This window comes from Monodelphis domestica, chromosome 8 (genome assembly GCF_027887165.1).
Source record: "Monodelphis domestica isolate mMonDom1 chromosome 8, mMonDom1.pri, whole genome shotgun sequence".
In the NCBI taxonomy this organism is placed as follows: Eukaryota; Metazoa; Chordata; class Mammalia; order Didelphimorphia; family Didelphidae; genus Monodelphis; species Monodelphis domestica.
In genome coordinates this window covers 56,685,368-56,708,980 of record NC_077234.1, presented here as the reverse complement: position 1 = coordinate 56,708,980, position 23,613 = coordinate 56,685,368, and the positions used below count along the sequence as shown (strand labels likewise).

General features: G+C 36.0%; 1 protein-coding gene across 4 annotated transcripts in view; it reads left to right on the top strand.

Moving 5' to 3' along the window:
- Nucleotides 1–22,315, top strand: part of PLS1 (plastin 1) — a 147,696-nt gene extending 125,381 nt beyond the window's left edge. For 3 of the 4 annotated variants that reach the window (XM_056807957.1, XM_056807956.1, XM_056807958.1), the window contains 6 exons: nucleotides 4,433–4,511; nucleotides 10,709–10,823; nucleotides 13,343–13,476; nucleotides 13,918–14,041; nucleotides 19,963–20,087; nucleotides 20,314–22,315. In XM_056807957.1, coding sequence (XP_056663935.1) covers nucleotides 4,433–4,511; nucleotides 10,709–10,823; nucleotides 13,343–13,476; nucleotides 13,918–14,041; nucleotides 19,963–20,087; nucleotides 20,314–20,449 — 713 coding nt within the window. In that variant the 3' untranslated portion in view covers nucleotides 20,450–22,315. Of the gene's footprint in view, nucleotides 1–4,432; nucleotides 4,512–10,708; nucleotides 10,824–13,342; nucleotides 13,477–13,917; nucleotides 14,042–14,436; nucleotides 14,513–19,962; nucleotides 20,088–20,313 lie in introns of those variants that run through there. The other variant, XM_056807959.1, reaches the window with a different exon arrangement.
- The last annotated feature ends 1,298 nt before the right edge of the window (nucleotides 22,316–23,613 follow it).

Sequence of the window (23,613 nt, the reverse complement as noted above, 5' to 3'; positions counted from 1 at the left end):
AGACTTCTTCCTTTATATATACGCCTCCCTTGCTTTTGGCAATGAGGACAAGAGTCAGGAATACATCCCACTTTTCTATCTTCGTTAATAACTTCCACCTCTCTGATAATTTCCATTTCTATGCCAATTGACAACCAAATCAAAAGTAATTTCTTTTGAATATAAGTAAGTTTAAAATTCAAGAATATGTTTTCCTCATCATACTTCTGTAAATGGCAGTAATGTCAATCCAGATGCAGATATTCCCATTTAAAAAATGTAAATTTAAGCTGAGATATTGGACAAAATTTTTTTTTAATAATGGCTCAGGTTTTTTCATAAGTCTGGCAAATTTCAGAATTCCTGTGTTTTATAATAAAAGACACTTGTTTAGAATGGCATATTAAAAATGGTCTGCTATTTTTAGCCCCTGAATTCTTGCTAGTTAGAGGTGCATTCTTGAACTTGCTGGCTCTTACTTCCTTTTGTCTTGTTTGAATTCCTTTGCTATAGTATTCAGCATGCATTTGGTAGATTTTTTTCAGTGTGAATGGTATTGCTGAATATTTCCTTTAGTATTTACCATGTACAATTTTAAGAAGATGATACTGCTGGAAGTATTTATCAATTGCCTTCAAACATATTCCTTTAAAATAATCATTTGACTCAACAATCATTATATTTAGGGTCATGGATCTAGAATTTCAGATCAGTTTTTTCCTGTATATTTGTGGTTTTATTCACCACTTATTAAAACAGAAATGTTACTGTATTATCATTGACATATTGTAGCTATGGTTCAGGCAACAGAATTTTCCTCTCCAAATTCAGACATATCACCACTCAAACTTATGTACTGTCAATAATCTTAGTGGAAAATATCTCAGTAAAATGCAGTGAATTCTTTGAAAGTACAGGTAAGGCCCACATTTTTCTTATTAGATAAAGCAAAATCATGTTAGCTAAATTCAGCAAAAAACTTTGTTATAAATCACAAAGTTATTGAAGAATTCCCACTGTACACATGAATGATATTCATTATCCCTGGATGGATGCCCCTTATATTTCACTATTTTATGGCTCTATAAGAATGTTACTAGCCTATTCAGCATGCTACGAGTCCATCAAAGGGGATAGACAATAAGTGAAAAAACTGCTTGGCATTCTACCACCAAAATTTCTGCAGTGTCCTTTAGTTCTCCTTCCCATCTAGAAAATACTACCCAGTCCAGAATGCATATGCTTTTGTTTTGCTTGACCATCCTTCTTGAACATCATAGAATGTCTCAGGTTTTGAATCCTTAATTACAGATAAAACTAGAATTTGGTAAATAATATTCTTATGAAACATTTACTTTCCAGATATCACTTATTTTTAAAATCAGTTCTGTAGCTGTTAACACCGGACTTAATCAGTAAGGCATCTGAAAGCATCAGAACAACCTGAGAACAAATAAAATATTTATATTTTCTACTGTGCTTACATGACTGCTTGATAGAATTTAATTATTATTGTAAATCAAAATGAAATCATGACTTTATAAATATGTGCAATTTATATTCTGACCTTGTTAGATATATATGAAATGAATATATTTCGTAGTTGCTCCTTATATGGTTTTTTTAAAAAGTCTAAAGCAATATGATATAGGGGAAACCTGACCAGAACTTGGAGTTGAGACCTAGATTTGAATCTTGGCTCTAAATTTTAATACCAGTGTGACCATGGACTCACTAAGTCTCATTTTCCTCATCAAAAAAAGGAGGGGAATAGATTAGATGATCTAAGGCCCCTTCCAGATATATTTTCTGATTTTAATTCAGCTAATCTGGGTAAAAAATGGCAAGTCAAAGATATATACACTGAGCCTTCATTCCAGTATTTATATTTGTTGAAGGCTATAATTTTAAAGACAATTCATATCTTTAATTAGTATTGTTAAATGGTCCCTAAGAAAATGGACAGTATGAGTTTTAGGCATGCCTGTTTAAAAATATCTTTTATAAATGTTTATTAAAAAGCAGAGTGATTTTTAAAAAGATTAATCTCCCCAATAGATTCCATGTGTAGTTTAGTAGAAAGAAAAGCAAAATAGCCTAAGAAAGAATGTAATCATTAACACCAAAAACCATACAAAAACCATACTATTTCCTCTCCCCCTCTCAGTAGCAGAAATGATAATCAGGGCTTTTAGGTTCCATATTCTTCCTTCCTCTTTCTTATCCCTACTCTGACTCTCAGAACCAACATGGTTCTAAAAACTACTCTTGGTATTTCATTTTAGAACTGCCCAGAGAGCTCCACAATACCCAGAATACTCAAGTAATGGCTCAATGTCACTTTGGAGAAAGATCAATAATAGAATATCACTGGGATCAGTACTCAACTGGGTGCCATTTGGCATTTATATCAACAAGTTGAATAAGATCACTTGTGATTTTTAGATGACACAAAACTGGAAAAGATAACTGGCACACTGGATAATACATTTAGAATCCAAACTAGACTAGAACTTGGATATGAATATGATTTAATAGGGAGTAAGGTGACAAGTGATTACTTGATGTTTAGATTTAGATTAAAAATATGCATTTCATAAGTGGAGAGATTTGACTAGATAGCAGTTCATTTGAAAAAAATCTGTGGATTTTAGTAGAAATCAATATCAATATACATCAACAATGTGATATGGCAACCCAAAACTAATTTTGTTTTAATCTCCATTATGATAATTGAAGTATCTAGGGTAAAGGAAATTATTATCCCCCTGAATTCTACCCCAGAGAGCCATGGAACATGGAGTATTATATTCAATTTAGGGCAACATATTTGAAGAAGGAAAATGACAAATTGGAAAATGTCCAAAAGAGGGTCATTAGCATGGTGAAGAGTTAGAGCCTTGAAAGCATGCCAGTAAGCAATGGTTGAAAGAGCTAGTAATGTTTATCTTGGAAAAAAAGAAGGCTCAAAGGGGATATGTTAACTGTCATCAAATATTTCAAGGGCTGTCATGTAGAAGAGAGATTAGATTTGCCCTGTTAGTCCCAGAGGATAGAAAAAGAAGCAATGAATAGAAGCTGAAAAGATAGATTTCGGCTTAATGCAAGGAGGCAGAGGTTGCCTTGTTTGGTAGTGGGCTCATCTTACCTTGAAGTTTTGAAGACTTTGTAGAAGGGATGCTCAGCCTGATATGATTAAACTAATTGGCCCTTTGGGTTCTGAGATGTGGGGTGTCAATCTGAAAGTGCCCCAGGGGGTTCTGTGAAGAAAAAGAATGGAACAATGGACCCTGATTTGTGCCCTTGAGAGTTTGGGGAATAGCAGCAGTGGTCTATGGTCTTACAGGGTGTGAGCTAGGCTAGCCTGTGGATCATGAGTATTCAAGGGTCATGAGCCCAATACAAACGCCTTCCTTGTCAATTGCCCATTTGACCCAAGTGATCATTGCTATGCTAGGATATTTCAGTGCTCCCTGACTCAAACTAGAATGGTAGAATATTCTCACCAAGAAATGAACCTAGAGTTAACTGTGAGTGAAATTAAAGTAAAGCACATACATAAGTCTAGTTACAATATGGAAGGCATAGAGAGAGAGAACTGCATTGAAACTCTATCATGTTCCACTGCATTTCATAAGAGATTCATTTAGTCCTTCATAAAATATTATGAACTTAGACTGACACAAGCACTGCCATAGTGGGAGTTTGGAAGGAGCCACAGCCCAAATAATGGTACTAAAGGGTGTTTAGCTAAAGTGGTAAAAAGCTTATTGTGGTAGAAAGCAAATCTTAGCTACAAGAGATGCATTAGCAGCATTTGGGAAGGGTATAGCACTGAGACATTTATAGTAGGAACTACCAGCAGAACATAGGTGACCTGGCAGTATCAAAATGTCAGCTAGGTCTGTGAACACCTGTGTTAACAGTGGATTTTTACTGCGTTTTGCATTTGTTCTTGCCTCTCACTTTCCTTCCTCTCCCCCCATTTACCACAGGCAAAGTATAAGTTTACATACTACATCGGTTTCTCTGAGCAAAAACCAAAAAGGACATACATTTAGAGGTCACTTTGGAAAAAACAGGCTTTTAAAAATTATCTTTGGCAAATGACAGCTGTTCTATTTCTACTTAACATGACAAAAAATCTTAATAGTTGGAATCCCACCCTCAATTGAATCCCAAATACATTCTAAAAATATCAACTATTGCACAGAGTGTGGCCTCAAAGGAATTCACTTTCTACATGATAATGCTGTAAGCAAATAAAGACTTCCGCAGCCATGAATGCCATTTGCAAAATGGGAATTGTTTTCTAAAGGAAATACAGCATAGGAACCACAACTAATCACATATAGTTGGCTTAAGTGAAAGAATAGTTTCAATATGTATGACTTTCTTACCTCCTTCCCCCTTTCCCCCCCAAATAATCAATATGAACTCATGTCTACTGTAGGAGAAAGCAAAGAAGAGAGAACATTCCGGAACTGGATGAATTCTTTGGGTGTCAGTCCATATATTAATCATTTGTACAGGTAAACATTTGTTTGCTTTTCATCTTCAGCTTTAATGATAACCTCTTTAAGGACTAATACTGGATTTTTAAATAAATGATATTTTTTAAAATCAGGAATTTTGCCAGCAGGTGGAATAGAGGAATGAGTTATGCCTTTCAATGAAATGGATTTAAAAGGAAAACTAAAATGAAATCATAGCATTAGTCATTTAAAGTTCAATTTCAGATGTTTGCATAAATACACAATTCAGTAAAAGTAATCTCTCTTCCTTATTTGAACTTCTGACCAAGAAATAGCCAACTGATTTTTACTTCCAACTCTACTGGTCAAAAGAATGTAGTTATATTTTATAAATGCTTATCTTTATTTCAGAATCTCCCGTTATATTGTTACAGTAGGGTTTTTTTTTGGGGGGGGGGTTGTGTTTTCCCCGAACCATCCCCATGCTTCCACTTATACTGTATTTATACTGTTAGGCCTATCAATTTTTTTCTAACTTTTGTGACTCCTTCCTTGAATCTCCAGAAAGTCATATATATATATATATAATACATGCCTAGAGACAGACTCTTTGTCTATCATCTGAGAGTCATTCATGTTAAGTTCAGAGAGGGTTATTGCTAAGAATGACCACCTGGTGGTGAAGATTTTGGTGCATGACAATCATCCTGCCTGCTGAGGAGTCATGATCTTCATCAGGGAAGGGACTGATTTCACAAGAGTGAAATCAAGGACTGATTTCTGAAATGCCAAAGCATAATGTTCCTGGGAATGATGTTAGATTATCCCCAGATAACTTAAGTAATTTCTTTCAAAAATCATAATAAACATTAACATCAACAGAACTCAAAAACATTTTCTAAATCCTTCCATTTGTGTTTACGAAGGACTTTTCTCAATGTCTCCTCCAGGATGCAGATGGAAAAAAAAATCCTTTGGTTTCCTTTAATATAAATTCTATCAACTTGTCTTTTTAAAAACATAGGCATTTAATTTGAACTTCCTCATTTATTAACTTTGAAACAATCAGGACTTAATAACCTGAATTTATCAATAATTAATTGGTCCCCAAACCTTTTCAAAGTATTAATGGAAATCTTAATTCTTAGGCAAAATTATTGCTTCCTGGAAAGAGCAGCTTCACTGAATTACCTAGGGTTCCTGAAATAACTGTAAGAGAGTGGTTCTTAAAAGCCTAGCCTACACCCTAGCCACAGAAGAAGGATGGGCAAAAGGCAGATGGATTTACCTTTTGTTAAAAGTGCTGAGAAGATGGACACATGCAAATTGGATCTATTTGTAAAGAAGATGTAGCTTTGATCCAATATAAACCAGAACTGGGGAGGGAAGACAGGAGAGGAACACACATGGTTCCTCAAAAATGCAAATGTGGCCTCTTCACTAATTGCATATGGGGGCTATTCCATCTGGATTCAAAAGACTCAAAAAGAAATGAGGATGAGCTCAATACCCATTTACTGTGTACCAGGCAGTGTGCCAGCTGCTGGAGATACAAAGTCAGCCAAATAGTCCCTGCCTTCCAGGAGCTTACATTCTGATGGAGGAGACAACATGAAAACCACTATGTAACAATAAGCTATATACAGGACAAATTGGAGGAAATTGCAGGGGGGGAGGCACTAGGATTATGGCAGACTGGGAAAGACTTCTGGAAGAAGATGGAATTTTAGCTGGAGTTTAAAGGAAGCTGAGGAATCCAGGAGATGGAGACAAGAAAGGGAAGAATTCCACAGTGAAAAATGGTGTAAGCAGATGGAAAGTCTTGCATGAGAAAAAAGCAATGAGTCCCTGTATCATAGAGTATGTAGAGTATTAGGTGAGGGTTTAAAAGTAAGAAGGGGCCAGGTCACAAAAGGCTCTAAAAACCAAACAGAGGAGTTTATCATTGAGCCTAGAGGTAAGAGGGGACCACTGGAGCTTATTGAATGGAAGAGTGACTGTACTGTTTTTTTTAAAACCCATAACTTCCATCTTAGAATGAATACTGTATGTTGGTTTCAAAGCAGAAGAGAAGGAATGGTTAGGCATTGCCCAGGGTCACACAGCTAGGAAGTGGCTGAGTTCACATTTGAACCCAGGACCTCCAGTTTCTAGGCCTGGCTTTCAATCTACTGAGCCTCCTAGCTGCCCCCTGGACCTGTTCTTTAGGAAAATCATTTTGCTAGTCACTCTGGTGGAGGATGTGCTGGATCAGGGAAGACTAAGGATGTGGAAAGACCTACTATCTTGTTGTAAGAGCAAAGTCATGCATCACCAAATCCCCAAAATAAAACCAGAGATACACTGATGTGAAAGACAACTCTTTCTCTGCAGGTAGATAGCAGTCGCCATCATAAGTCTTTCAAGGTTGTCCCAGATCATTGCACTGCTGAGAGCAGCCAAGTTTTCACAGATAGTCATTGTCCAACATTGTTATCGTGTACAGTGTTCTCCCAGTTTTGCTTATTTTGCTCTGCATCATTTCCTGCAGATCTTTCCAGCTTTTTCTGAAATCATCTTTCTTATCATTCCTTATATCACAACAGTATTCCATTACCAATATGTACCACAATTTGTTCAACCATTCCCCAAGTGATGGACATCCCCTCAATGTCTAATTCTTTGCCACTACAAAAAGAGCAGCTAGAAATATTTTTGTACAAGTAGGGCCTTTCCCCTTTTTAATTATCTCTTTGGGATACAAACCCAGTAGAGGCATTACTGGATCCAGGAATATGCAGTTTTATAGCCTAAAGTGATGTTTTCTTTTCTTTTTTCTTTTTTAATTGTCATGCAAAACACTTCCATATTGGTCATTGCTTTGAGAGCAGACTCATACATAACCAAAACCCAAAATAAAACCAAAGATCCGCTGATGTGAAAGATGGTTCCAACAGTTCTTTCTCTGGAGGTGGATACCATTCATTATAAGTTATAATTATAATACATAATTATAAGTTAAAGTGATTTTTCTAAAGGATGTTTGACTATGTCTCACCTCTTCTCAGTTAACTCTGGTGGCTTCTTTTTGCCAAGCAGGAACAAATGTAAACTCCCTCATTTGGCATTCAAAACCATTCATAACTTAGCTGCACTACCTTTCCAGTCTTCTTGCCACCTCCCCCATTTACTCCTCAATTCAATGGCACTGGCCTCTTGGCCTTTCCTCAAACAAGACACTCCATCTCTTAGCTCCACACATTTTCACCGGCTGTTTTCCATGTCTGGAATCCTCTCCCACCTCATCTCTCCCTTCAGGCTTCCCTTGTTTGTCTATTCTGTGGTTTCCACGCTGTCTCCCTCATTAGATGATGGCCTTCTCAAGGGCAGAGAATGTCTTTTGCCTTTCTTTGCATACTCGTGGCTTAGCACAAGGCCTGGCTCATGACAGATACTTAACCAATGCTTGTTGACAGAACTAAATTGATTTCCTATCTCTTAAAGGAAATAGTAAGTCTGTAGGTCACATTCTGGTAGTTACTGGTCATTCCACATAATCTGCACAGGTACACCCAACCATGAACCAAAGAGCTTCCAGAGTTGCTAACATTGTGGGACAAATATATGCCGTGTATGGACTTCATGCCAGAAGTCATTCGTTCCTAAGAAGGCATAGACTTTGAAAGCACTTTTCCAAAACAGGTGGTAGTACTATACTTTTCTACCCGCAATATAACCGATACAATTGCACATTCCTGAACATTTTAGGGACTCGGAGTTCAGAATAGACATCTCTCTGGAGACAACATATGACATGTCTGGTACATGAATACCAATTCCACTGGGATGATGGTGCCAAATTTGTACCACATTTGCGAAGATCTGAATGACAACCATGTATGTCTACATATTGACTTGTGTTTTGGGGGAAGTATAGACACTTAAACGTTAGAGGAAAAGTGAAAAGAGCTTATCACGTGGCAGCTTGGGTTCAGAAGAGTGACTGCAGAAACAAGCCCTGGTATAATGCCTGAGTTTGTTGTCAAGGTCTCAGTCGAGGAGACAGGCTTCCTAAGAAATCTTGGTCTTCATGAGGCAGATCTGGAGAAAACAACTTCATTCTTTGTTGGAGAGAGAATGGGAAACTTATTCATTTATAGACTATCCAGACCCCCAGGATAATTAGTCACAACCAGTTATTGCCTAAAGAAGTAAACTTACTTGGTCTCCATGATGAAATGTAAAAGACTGATGGCTACTTACTTCAGTGCAAAAGAAAACACTTAAGGGGCCACCAGGGGGTTCAGTCAATTGAAAGAGTCAAAGCTAGAGACAGGAGCTCCTGGGTTCAAATCTGGACTCAGACACTTCCTAGCTGCCTGTCACTTTTATCCCCCATTGCATAGCCCTTATGTCTCTTCTGTCTTGAAACCAATATACAGTACTGACTCTAAGATGGAAGGTAAGGATTTTAAAAAAAATTCCTTTTAAGAAGAGATTACCTAGCAGTTTTTCAAAGACTGAACCAGACAATGGTTCAGAGATGGACATTTCAAGGGAAGAAGAATTAGTCTACTGTAAGCTGACAGCTAGTTTTAAATGATAGGCTGGGGAAAGACTGAAGTCACGAGGCAGTGCTTTTCCTGTCTCGACCTTCTGCTGTAGAAACCCTTGGGGCCCCAAGAATCCCCCCAGAGAGCTGTAACTGTGCCTGCCAGCCTCGACCTGCCATGAGTGCAGGCTTAGGGAGGCAGGACTGTGCTCAGTCCAGACTGATCTTATTGATGTTCTATTACTATGTAGACCTACTGATCTTATTGATGTTCTATTACTATGTAGACCTACTGATCTTATTGATGTTCTATTACTATGTAGACCTACTGATCTTATTGATGTTCTATTACTATGTAGACCTACTGATCTTATTGATGTTCTATTACTATGTAGACCTACTGATCTTATTGATGTTCTATTACTATGTAGACCTACTGATCTTATTGATGTTCTATTACTATGTAGACCTACTGATCTTATTGATGTTCTATTACTATGTAGACCTACTGATCTTATTGATGTTCTATTACTATGTAGACCTACTGATCTTATTGATGTTCTATTACTATGTAGACCTACTGATCTTATTGATGTTCTATTACTATGTAGACCTACTGATCTTATTTATGTTCTACTACTATGTAGACCTACTGATCTTATTGATGTTCTATTACTATGTAGACCTACTGATCTTATTTATGTTCTATTACTATGTAGACCTACTGATCTTATTGATGTTCTATTACTATGTAGACCTACTGATATTATTTATGTTCTATTACTATGTAGACCTACTGATCTTATTGATGTTCTATTACTATGTAGACCTACTGATATTATTTATGTTCTATTACTATGTAGACCTACTGATCTTATTTATGTTCTATTACTATGTAGACCTACTGATATTATTTATGTTCTATTATTGATGTTCCATTATTATGTAGACCTACTGATATTTATTGAATTGCTTTTATGCATTTTATTGATATAGACATATGTATACTGTTATGACATGGACATGTAATGCCATACATGTAATTTAGACTTGTATTCACTAGAGAGCTCTATTAAGAATGCAAGACTGAACAAATATGCCCAAATTGTTGATGTGAATGAATATTTAAATTAATTGTTTAATTAACATCCTTTAATATTAATTTAAGCAAAATAATTGAAGAAATAGTAGGGGAAATGATATATCTCCAAGTAATTATTTTAGATAAATGCAATTGAGTATAGAATTTATTTCTTTGTATAGAAAATTGAGAATTGACCACATTGATGAACATTCTCTGAGCTCATCAGTAAAACTCCTTTGAAGTCACCGATGAAATGTTAAGCACATAGATGGAGATCTCCAAGACACTGGATAAATGATCCTCTGTTGAGGATTTATAGGGGGGACATGAAAAAGTATTGTGTAGGTTGAGTAGTGGCTAGATTACCATCTGAACTCTTGGAGGGCATACTCATCCTGATGAGATTACAGAGCCATTAAGGTACTATTTGTACTTTTAAGAGTTTTGGGTTCCTGAAATCTTTTACTCAGATTGAGTGAACAGCTGTGAGCAATTCTGTGGAGTTAGTGTGATATTCCTATAATATTCCATGTGCTGGAAACCCCGGTTACAGTAATGTTTGGTTATAGATGAAGCCCACTTTAAAATGGATTTTGAACTTGAATATAAACATTTCCTGTTTATTCATATTGTTCCTAGTGACCTGGCTGATGCTTTAGTGATCTTTCAGCTGTATGAAATGACTCGGGTACCAGTGGAGTGGAGCCATGTCAATAAACCTCCTTATCCTGCACTTGGAGGTAACATGAAAAAGGTAATTGAAAGTTATGTACCTGTTGTTGTTCCTTAGCCTAGTTGTCATTGTACTGATCTCTCCCAAAGAATTCAGAGATTCACAGGTTTTAGGAGTGAGTAATCTCCCCACAGGGAGTGTGATTCAAACAAGCATTTCTTGAGGCAATTGGCTTTATTTCCTATTTGTGTTTAATATAGTTTTGGAAAGATATTAGTACCTCAAACCAAGCATAATAAATGATCATTTTATTCTTCTCCAATTTGTGGTGAAACAGAAATCTAAACCCTTAATATGTTTCTTTCCTTATTAATCTGGCCCTCAAATTCTGAACCTGCTCACCTAAGCTTTTTAGGTGATATTCATTCAATAAATATTCTGAGTGCCTGTACAAAATGTGTGCTATATGTGTATGTATGTAAAATACTGGTAGAGATGTTATGAGTAATGTAAAGAAGATAACAATATAATTCTTGCCTTTAAGGACTTTATAATTTATTTTGAAAAATAAGACATTCACTCAAATTATACTATGAGGCAGTATATTGTATGTCTTATAATGAGCTAAAGGAGATCAGAGGAAGAATAAAGAACTTCTAGTATATAGAGTCACAGGAGAAAGCAGGGTTTGAGCTAGCCATTGAAGAGTATAAATATTTCTATCAGCTAGGAATGGCAGGGGAAGAGGAAAAGGATATTGAAGATAGAGAGAATTGTTTGAGCAAAAGGAAAGTTAAAGGCAGGTTTGGGGAATGGCAATCAACTCTTTTTAGTTTTAAATATATATGTATATAATATATATATATTTACCAATTAAATGTAACAAAAAATTTCCAAGTTTTCCTAAGCTATATGATTGAACTTTTTTCCCTCCCTCCCTTCCTTCCTTTCCCCTTCCCGATGTTGGTAAGTGATACCATCTGGATTATAACATGTATTATCATGCAAAACATATTTCCAAATCATTCATTTTTTTGTAAGTCAGCAACCTTATAAAACCAAACCCCCAAAACATAAACCCAACTAAACAATTAAAAACTCATGTGCTTTCATCTGCATTCTGACTCCAATACTTCTTTCTCTGGAGATGGAAAGCATTCTTTGTTATAAGTCCCTCAGAATTGTCCTGGATCATTGTATGACTGAAAATAGCCGTCTATTGCACTTGATCATTCCACAGTATTGCTGTTACTGTGTATAGTGTTCTCTGCTTATTCCTGCTTCTTTCACTCAAGCAAACCTCTTTTAATGGAGTAAATGAAAGAAATAAATACAAAATATTAATAAAATATAAAACAGTCATAGCTATTCAAAGGATAGCAATACAACAAAATTAGTTTTGTATTTTTCTGGGTACTTGTAAACAAAGAACTGTGGTATTTGCACCAATACTTAGTTCTTATTGGAAGATAATTAAAAGGGAATGGAAAATTAGATATTTTATAAACTGTTACATGCTGATCCACTCTTACTTTACCATTTCTTTTAAATTTGCTATTTTGGAACTCTGTAACTTTGTTCAATTCTTTCAACTATCTTTTTTACTTCTGTCCAAACCATTAGAGATAGTGGTTTTCTTAAAACTCTTGGTTATCATTCTTTCCCTAATTCCAGGACACTATATTCACATGCCTTTCTGACTATTCATTTTATTTCTCCTTTGAATATTTTTCTTATTTATGATCAATAAGTGTGGCTATTCTTTAAGGCCAAGAGGGACAATCTAATAAGAGAATTCATCTACTTTCTTGGCCTTAGTTACTATTTATAAGAATGACATGATTCCAAATTTAATCCTTTTTTTGATTGATATCTCTATATACCTTAACATTGTATTCAGTTGAGCATTTTATTAAAACCAAATATTTCAAAAAAGGAATTAACCTTTTCCCTCAAACTAACATTCTTTCCCAACTTGCCTGTCACTGTTGCTGTTACTGCCATCTTCCTAGGCTCCAAGATTGCAGCCTTGGAGTTATTTCCCTCCTTCCTCTCTCCTCCCAAACTCTTCTCTTTTACTCCCCTCACATATTGAAGTCAATTTGGCTAAAAAGCAAATTCCCATGTATTTATTTCCATTTTAAATTAGTAGATTTCTGCAGGCTTTTAGAAAGCAACTCTCATTTTAAATTGTAAAATTAAATTGTATCCACTGCCTATCCTCCCACTAAAGAGGAAGTGCTATAGCCAGAACACTATGAGTCTCTAAAAATTGGGCATCTGTTCCTTTGCTTTTAAAATTCTGTACATTTGGGCTTCTGGAGCATAAATGTCTTTTAAACAGGGTATATTTATCCATAAAGACTACTGGAAATGAGAGAGAATTCATAATATTATATTCTTGCATATTTATTTGTAGAATTTAAATCACTTTATGATATTTAATTCTTAAAGTCCTCAATTTGAGGTATAAGCAGAAGCAGTATAAATTACATAAGATGCTAGGAGATGCTTCAGATGACTAACTATACTAGACTGGCAGAATTTTAATGGATATTTGTCTTTTATCTTTATGGTAAGGCTTATACTTATATTTCCAGCTTGAAAATTGTAACTATGCAGTGGAACTTGGAAAGAATAAGGCCAAATTTTCCCTGGTGGGGATTGCTGGGCAGGACTTACATGAAGGGAATTCAACTCTTACCCTGGCATTGATATGGCAGCTGATGAGAAGGTAAGGATAACTAAGAGTTAAATATACCAACCACGAATTGTCCTTTCAATCAGTCACTTAGATTACATTTTATAGTTGTTTTGGAATTGTATTAAGTAGAGAGGAGATTCAGAACAGAAAATACTCATTCTAAAATTTGGCTTCTTGTTGATAAATACCATGTAATGTAAACCACAATTTATAAAAAATAGGCTTGTTCCACTTATGAAATAGAAACAAAATTCAGTGATTAATTTCACAAAGACATTTCCCAGTGCAGATTGTGAACCTTTGAAAAAATATATCTCTAGCTTCTGATTAGTGGACTTTGTTAAAATGTAATTAGCAAACTGAAAATGAATAACAGATTTCTTTAGAACTGGATTATTCTGTTAGAGAATAAATATTTATGTCAGCAATTCAAAAGTGTATATTACATTTCAGTATTTTTTTCTATTGTAGGTATACACTGAATGTACTATCAGATCTTGGAGAAGGTGAAAAAGTAAATGATGAAATCATTATTAAATGGGTGAATCAAACTCTTGCAGATGCAAATAAAAAAACTTCAATTTCCAGCTTCAAGGTAAATGTGAGACTGATATGAAAACATTTCAAAGAAATTAAACTTAACCTCAAATGAGAAATATGGACAATATGCCATATATCTCAGATTTAGTGTAAGGCTATATAAGCAAGTTCAGTTACAATAACAACAATGATGATAATGATAAAGCTAGTTATTTGGTATTGTATAGAGAAAAAAAATCCTAAATATTTCCATTTCTTAACTGTTTAGCTAGTTGTCTCAGCAACCATATTGACACAATTGAATGGTGTCACATTAGGCAAGTCTATTTTATGAGAAAAGGAAAATCAGCAAAAAGCCAAACATAACTTTGTCCTTATGAGAAATAAAGCAGTAAATAAAAAATAACCATTGCTTATGTAGGACCTATAATGCTTTGTGCTCCCTGACAGCAGTTTCAGAACTGTACTGACATCATTTCCAAGGCATAACAGAACCAGCCAGATTGAAGTGGGATTGAGAAAACGGGTAGGAAAAAAAATCTTGTCATCTAATTTATAATGGTCCTTAGCATTCACTTACAAGCACTTTTAATCAGCAAACCATAAAGCATTCACAATGTAGTATATCATATACATTCCCACTAATTTTAATGCATTTCAGATTTTTGTTGTTTTTGAATGCATGCTCAAGTCAGAATCTAAGCATGTTTGCTTGTACACCTACAGTGAGTCATCTAACCTACTTTGCTATTTCATCTGCATTGTGTTTGTGTTTCCATTATAATATATGGAAAACCTTCAGTCAACTTGCATTTGGGGGAAAACATCATAATAAAAAAGTAATTTAAAGGAGAAAGGATGGGGAGGAAGTGATTTAGTATTTCTTAAACTCTGAGCATCACAGGTGAAAATCATTCAGATATGGCGGTTAAGGGAAAGGAGAAAGGATATTCTGAAACCCACTCTTATCTGCTCTTGGCAAAGACAGGTAAAAAAATATATACTACAATCATGGAAGCAGAACAATGAGCCAGGGACTGGGTTTTTCTATTGGGGGGAACAAATATGCAAAAAGAAATGAACATAACATTTAGTTTCCCCAAGAATATCTAACTTGTTTATTACCCTCTCATCTTTGCAAAGAGTAATAATTAATTCACAACATTAACAGTTATAAAGACATGAATAAAAATCATAACATTTTAGGGCAGGAAGGTGCATCACCTTTCCTAACTTACTTTTACATGTGAGGAAACTGAAGCCATAAGAAGTTAGTAACTTGCCGTGGTCACCCAGCATCATAGTACAGTTGGGTTTATGTATTTACTTCAAATACAAAGCTAGGAAGCAGTGAAATATCCTGATGCCAATCAATCAATATTTATGGAGTGCCTATATGATATGGAAGTCACTTTGCTTCCGGGGAGGAATACAAAGAAATATGAGACACGGTTCTTTTTCTCCAGCTCCTTATAGTTTGGTAATAGAGAAAGGATAGAGTCATATGAAAAGGTAATTTTGACAGAACCAGTGTCTATAAAAGGTAAGTACAAAATTTATAGTATGAGTAACACATTTTTCAGCAGTTCAGAGGACCAAGAGATTGTTTACTGTTAGGGTGGTCAGAATAGAATAGGTAAGATATAATTTCATCTTTGAAGGTTGAATAGGATTTTTGGCAAGAGGAGAGGTAGATAGCCCTCCAAGGTTGTTGGAACAATTCTTACAGAAATGTGGATTCTATCAAGTTTTATTTGGGGTAAAGCAAATAGGATAGTTTGGCTACATTGGATAGTTCATGACAAGGAATAGTGAGAAATAGGGCTAGAAAGGTTTTGGTTGGGGCCAGATTGTATTTGGTCTTGAATGCCAGATGAAGGCATTTGGATTTTAATCTGTAATCAATGGGGAGTTTAACACAGTGCTTGCCTAGTTGGAAGCGACCTCATTTACCATCTAATCTAACCTGTCCATGAAAGGCATCCCCATCTAACATACCTGACCTGGTTATCTGGCCTTTTCCTCTGAAGACTTCCAAGGAGGCTGAACTGCCTTTTGAGGTAGCCCATTTCACTTTGAGACATCTCTAATTGTTAAGAAGTTTCTCCTGACATCAAGCCTAAATTTACCTTCAGACTTTTTTCCATTATTCCTGGCTCAGCTTTCTGGGGCTAAGTAAAATATGCCTAATCCCTCATCCTCTTGACAGCCCTTCTAAGTACTTGAAGACAACTTTACTGATTCCCTCCCCTCACCCCATTCTCTGCACCTTTTCTGTTCTGCAGTCTAAACATCTCCATTTCCTTCAACCACTCCTCTTAGGGCATGGACTGAAGGTCCTTCACCATCTTGGTTGAGTTCTGAATATTCTTAAGCTAAATAAATATGCTTCTTAAATTGCAGTGCTCAGAAGTGAACACAGTACTCTAGGAGGGAAATGATGATTGCAGAGAACAGAACTATCACTTCTATATTCCTGAAAGCTGTGACTTTCTTAAAGCAGCCCAAGATGGCCCTAGATTTTTGAACTGCTACCTCACTCTGTTGCCTCATTGATCTTTTAGTCCACTAAAATCCAGATATTATTCAGAAGATATTTGTAACCATGCCACTTCAGCCTTTAAAGTTTTTAATTTATTTCTGTTGAATTTTTTTTTTAGGTTTAGTTCTAGTCTTTCAAGATTTTGGATCTTGACTTTGTCATCTGCTTCATTAGCCATCTCTCTCAGCCTTGTGTCTTCTGCAAGTCTGAGAAGATACCATCTGTGTGCCTTCATCCAAGTCATTGACAAAAATGTTAAACAGCACAGGGCCAAGTACAGATCTTTGGGATACTCCATTGGAGAACTCTTGCTGTATTGGCAAGGAACCATTAACATGAATTTTTAAAGACTATAAGGCATTCATCACATGTATAAAAGGCAAAGATAACTCAGGGTTTCTGGAATGGGAGACTTATTGGTGATACCATCATATCTGATATCTGCTTCTAAATAGGGACACCAGGAGGTAAAGCTAGTTTTAAGGGAAAGCACTGAGGTCAGTTTTAAACTTGTTGAATTTGAAGTGATAAGTATCTTGATGAAATGTCTATAAGACCATTGGAAATGTAGGACTGTCTGTCTGGAGAGATATCAGGCCTGGAGATTTATAATTAGAAATTATTTGCATAAAGATCAGAATTAAAGCCAAGGGGATGAGAGGAATGTCTAAGACAAAACTATGTAGAGAAATGAATAGGCCTAGACTAGAAAATGTGGAATATTTGTCATGTGTTCCTTTAAAAATCAATAGGCAACAGGGTTAGTGAACATAAGTGTCATTCCTTACTGTTTCTGAGTCTGTTCTCATACGTAGATGCATTCATGTATTTCTTCTCTCTTCCACTTGACTCCTAGTATCTTCTGCATGCTAAGGTGAGTATTCTAGTACCTGATAAGCATGGCCAATGCCTAGGTCTCTGTTTTTGTGATTCCACATTTTTACCTTCCCTCTGCCTTGTGTGGTTTGCTGCCCACCCCTAGCACCTTTTCCTAGAAAATTACCCCCTTCATACTCATTTTCTCACTAATCTACATTCTGTCCCATCTACTGCCTGCTTCCCTACTATCTGCAAACACATTCAAATCTCCTCCACCCTCAAAATGCTCATTTGATTCATCTATTCCTGCTAACTATTTTCCTCTATTTTTTCTTCCTTTTGTGGCTAAACTCCATAAGAACACTTTCTACAATTGATGCCTCCACTTCCTTTCCTCCCACTCTTTTCTTACCTTTGTGCAGTTTGACTTCATTCAGTTGAAACTGCTTCCTTCTTACTGGTCAAATCTGCTGGCTTTTTCACAATCCTCATGTCTCTTGACTTTTCTGTGGTATTTGACCTATTCACCGTCATCTTCTCCTGGATACTCCTTTCTACTTTGTTTTTTTAAACCCTTTCTTTCTGTTCTAGTAACAACACTAAGAGAGAAGAGTGTCAAGGGCTAGGCAAATGGGGTTAAGTGGCTTGCCCAGGGCCACAAAGCTCTGTATCTGAGTATCTGAGGTCACATTTGAACCCAGGTCCTCCTGACTCTAGGCTTGGCTGTATCCACTGAGTCACTTAACAGCCCTTTGCTCTAGATTTTATGCTGCTGCTCTCTTCTAGTTCTCCTAGCTGTCTGACTCCATGTTAGTCTCATTTACTGGATCTTCTTCCAGATCACACCTGATAACCATGGAGGTGCCCCAAGGCTCTTTCCTAGGTCCTGTTCTATTCTCTCTATATACTATTTCACTTGATGATCTCATTCGCTCCCATGGATTCAATGAGCATCTCTATGCAGATGATTCTCAGACCTATTTGTCCGGCCCTGACTTCTTCCTTAATCCCAGTCTCATATATACAACTGATATTCAAACATATCAAACTGAATGACTCATAGATGTCTTGAACTGAATATATCCCAAACTGAACTCCTTATCTTTCAGTTCCCAGAGCTCTCTTTTCCTACCTAACTTGTTACTATTGTGGAGAATCATCCTCCTGGTCATGTGGACCTGCAACCTAACACCTCATTTCTTCAATCTTTTCCCATATTCACTTTCCAAGTTCTGTCATGTCTACCTCCATAATATTTCTCCTATTGACTCCCCTGAAACTACCACCATCTTGAAGCAAGCACTTCTCACTTCCCTGGACCGCTGTAATAGTCTACCTGTTGGTCTCTCTGCCTTGCCTCTCCCCACTCGTCCTCCTTCAATTCAAATATGAAACCTATTTTCCTGAAGAGCCAGTGTTACCTCATCAAACCTGTCCCCCGTTCAGTCAACTCCAGTGTCTCTCTATTGCCTCTAGGATCCAATAGAAAAATCTTCTGTTTGGCTTTCAAAGCACTTTACAACCTGGCCCCTTCCTACCTCTCCGGTCTTCTTGATCGCCATGTACTCTGTGATCCAGGGACACTGTCCTCCTTACTATTCCTCATACCCCATACTCCATCTCTTGACTGCAGGCATTTTTACAGCCTGTAACTCTCTTCTTCTGTATCTCTGCTGCCTAACTTCAAGTTTCAGCTAAAAGCTCACATTACAAAAATCCTTTTCCAAGTCCTCCCTAATCTTTGCGCCCTTCCCCTGAGTATAACCTCCAGTGTAACCTGTGTATATCCTATTTTTACATATTAACCCCCTTATATCCCACCTAGACAGTGAGCTCCTTAAGAGGAAGATCTTTTTTTTTAACCTTTCTTTGTATTCCCAGGGTTTAGCACAATATCTGGCACATAGTAGGTCCTTGTTGACTGTCTGATACATATATTTGGCTCCTGTCTACAGTCCAGCCATTTGTTCTTTTTCCTCTCTCCTGTTTACCTGATCTAATGCTTGGTCTTTTCCAGAGAAACATTAAGCATAGACTTAAGAATCAACAGTCTAAAGGATGAAATGTCATTGATTTATAGAATTTCCTTAAGTCTCAGGTAGAGACCATGAGCCTCGTAGCTAGAAATTTGGAGTCTTAATCTGATATTTAGCTGTGAGACCCTGGGCAAGTGACTGAACCTCTCTGACTTTAAGTTTCCTTAAATAGGCATATTAATACTTGAACTCCCTATATCCCAAAATTATTGTGAGGAAAGCCTTCTTTAATTGCAGAGGGACTATCTAAATGTGAACAATTATATATTATTAGTTGACCTTTTGAGATATTGTTCACACTGTTCTATAGTTATTTTAGCCAGTGCTTTATAAATAGCCCTCTAATTCTATTTCTTAATAGTAGTGCCATTATAATCAATCCAAAGAACCATGGTATTAGTGTGGCCCCCAAAGGGAATCGTTGAAATGATTTGCTAAAGTTAGGTATATTGGAGGATTGACTAGAGGGCCACTAAAGAGAAGTGTGGAACTGCCTTCATTTAGGTAGTCAAAAGAGGCATTTCTAATGATTAATATTTAAATAGTAACATTTATGAATCTTTACTAATTGTTTTTTAGGATAAATCCATTAGCACGAGTTTACCTGTATTAGATTTAATAGATGCCATTGCACCAAACGCAATTCGTAAAGAAATGGTCAGAAGAGATGACTTGTCCCATGAAGACAAGCTGAATAATGCTAAGTAAGTGCTGACGGTTTATTGCAAATAAGCTCTCATTTGGATTTTGGAGCATTCTAGTAGGAAAACATACTTTATTTGTAACAAATTTTTTTGATACAATTTGGAGAAAATAGGGCTTGTGATCCACAGCCTTCTGAAATTTATTCCTATTTAACAACATATTTTATTACTTATTACAATATACAATAAGGACCAGAAAATGAGATGTTTTTCTTGTCTTTTCAAGATATGCCATTTCGGTTGCTCGAAAGATTGGTGCACGGATATATGCCCTACCGGATGACTTGGTAGAAGTGAAGCCAAAGATGGTTATGACGGTGTTTGCATGCTTAATGGGGAAAGGCCTGAACAAAATAAAATAGTGAAATATGTAATTAATATTCTGCCACGTTCAACACATTGAATGCCTCACAGTTTACAGAATTCTGAAGTTTAGTGGGTATAAAACCAGAGATTATTTGTATGCACAATGGTTATATATTCATTAATATTTAGTATCTTGTTTATACTAGTTAGAACTTGTCAGCCTTTTCAGAGAATATGATTAATTTAGTAATTAATTCTGGTGGTAGAAAGTGTTCATTACCACACTCAGATTTTGTCATTGAATTATTTCTTTTCCCTAAAATACCATTAAATCATGACTGGTTTGTTTTCTTTTGTGATGTAAAAAAGATCAACTAACTCAATAATATTATTTCAGGACCTGCTGAGGAAATGTGTTTTTTTTTTTGTTATTTAATTTTAATCACTAATGTATTTAAAGTCATGCTCTATAATTCATCCTTTTTATTTTTTCTTTCAAATATGTAACATGGGCCACAAACTAGCCTCCTGTAAATTTCTATATTGTCTAAATTTGGAAGTGACAAATATTGCTCATTAATATTAAACCTTTTATATGAGAACACACTCTTAAATAAACTCAATATTTTGCTCTCTTGTTTAAATAGCTATAGCTTTCTACTGAGAACTTAACTGAGACTCGTGCTAATACTTTTACATTTAGTAGTATGATAATGTGGCATTAAGCATATGGCATACTCAAATTTAGCAAGATATCATTTATAGAGTGTATATTGGGCAAAAACATTTAAAATATTTAAAGTTCTGAAAATCCTGTAAGAGAATTTGTCTAATCAATCAACAAGTATTTACTTTGTGTCCAGCAATGTTCAATTTTTGGACTTCTGGCATATGAACATTTTAGGAATTCTTTCATTTAAACTCACAATTGGTCACCTCCTGTCTCTTTCTTTATGGGCTCTCTTTGTGGCCAGACCTCAGCTAGCATATAGCTAGATACGTTGACCTCATCTTGCACTGGTTACAGCCCACTTAGGAATCAATAAACAATATTCTCTCTGTAAAAATGAATAAGGATAATATTTGGTGGATAATATATTTTCATGTTTTTTCATAGCTGGAGAGGCAACAACAGGGTACAGTGACAAAAAGAGCTATATATGGAGTCAGAGTCTGGTTTCAAATCCCAATTCTGCTGTTTACCACTTTGGGGACCTTGGCTAAATTGCTTGACTAATATGAACCTTCAATTTCTCATCTTTAAGATGAGAATATTAAACACGGTGACCTCTGGATCCCTTCTGACTCTCTATATCTCTGATCCCACGTTTCCTTCAGATTGGGAATGGATAGTTACTGCCAGTATCTGTCAGGTATCAGTTGGATAAGATGACTTCTAAGATCCCTTACATCTCTTGAAATTCTATGAATAGGAGTAGATTAGGGTTTTAGCCAATCCATTTTCATGGTTGGTTGCTATCACTTAAAATTCCAAAGTTTCCACCGTCTAACTGATGCTGGTGCCATGTAACAAAAGCTCTATCACTTATATCACAGGGAATAAGTAGACTGAATTTCCTCTTCTGTATTTACGACTGATAAGTATATGAATAGTTGTCAGGGAAAACAAAGCACATCCATTTCTTTGGGAAGGAATATTTGTAATAAAGTGACCTGAATGTAGAATCTTAATGGAACATATCATTACAAAAAAGATATTTTGCCTTCATTTTCTATTGTGACTAGGATATTCCAATGTATAGATTTAAACAATGTTCTCACCCTTCAATAAGATAATTTAAATCACATTTTCAATTCCCCCCTCTGAATTTAGCCACTATATTGTTATTAAATTTATATAAATTATGACACTTGAGGATATTTCCCCTGACAAAATGTATTTAATAAAGATATTATATATGTAGAAATGTGTCTATTTTCTTCCATTTAATAAAAATATGTAACCTTTAAAATTTTGTTTCTCACAAGCCTATGTTCCAGAAAATGAAAGTAAACAATGTTAAAGTAGCAAATTAAAAAAATAGTTTTCATAGTATTATTTTAACCACCATATAGCAGTTAGCTCCTCATAGCTCCTCATGCGATTTTGCTTTCCAGAAGTCCTGGGAGTGCCTCAAGGTTTTCTTGGGAGTTTGCTCATACCAATCCATGGAATAAGTACCACGCTCCCTGTGGGTCTCATGTTAGTGAGACCCTTAACTTCATTTCTGTAGGACAGTGCCAACTTGTTGGCGAGGAGTGTGTGGAATCAGTGAACTGGAAATTCCAACTTAATTGTAATTTCTTTATGTGCCCCCAACTTAGCTGGCCAAAACCCTTCCTACTTCTTGGACTTGGTTTATTTCTTTGAAGTCTAGTCATATGACTTTAGCATAATGGAATTAATTCTCCACAGAGGATGACAAATGTACTTGGAACCATAAGATAAACAAATGATTCAGGATAATTAATACACCATGCTTAATGAAATAAGACATCAAAGAGTCTGATGCTCTTCCAGGCCCTGGGAGTACCTCCCTTGTTCCCAATATAGGATCTGCCTTAAAACTATGAATTCCAGGAAAGGCACAATTTGAATTGGTTTATAGTGAACAGAAAATGAGTGCCTACTCAGTGTTCAAATATGAGTTTAGTAGAGTGTTCTTTAGGTGAGAAGGTAGGAACTCTGAACCTAGGACTCATGACACAGGACACAAATTCAGGAAAAGGCAGAATACTCAGCAGGTGATATTCTTGGCCCTAGTTGTCCTGTACTGGCAAGGATCACCAACCTTTTATGGATACAACTGTACCATCATGGAACAATGGGGCAAATCAACAGCAAGAAGTTTTCCCCACCCAGCATAATTTCAGCATTTCATCCTCTCTTACTTTTAATACTGACTGTTCTACCCCAAATTCTATCACTCTTGTGACCACCTTTATAGCTTAATCCACAGCCCAAAGTCTCTACTCTTCTTGGAAATAGGGAAGAAGGACAGGTATAGAACAAAAGGTGCAACATTTCTTTTTGCAGTTCTTTGATACTTTCATAGGTAACATTTAACAGAAAAGAAAAAAAGGCATAGTAGACAAGTGATCCAAGTTTAGCATAAGCTAAAATCAATCTAAGGAACCTGTCTTTAGGAAGAGATGATTTAAACATAAAGTCACAATTATTCAATCTTAACAATTTTGTTGCCATGCATTTGGAGTTTCT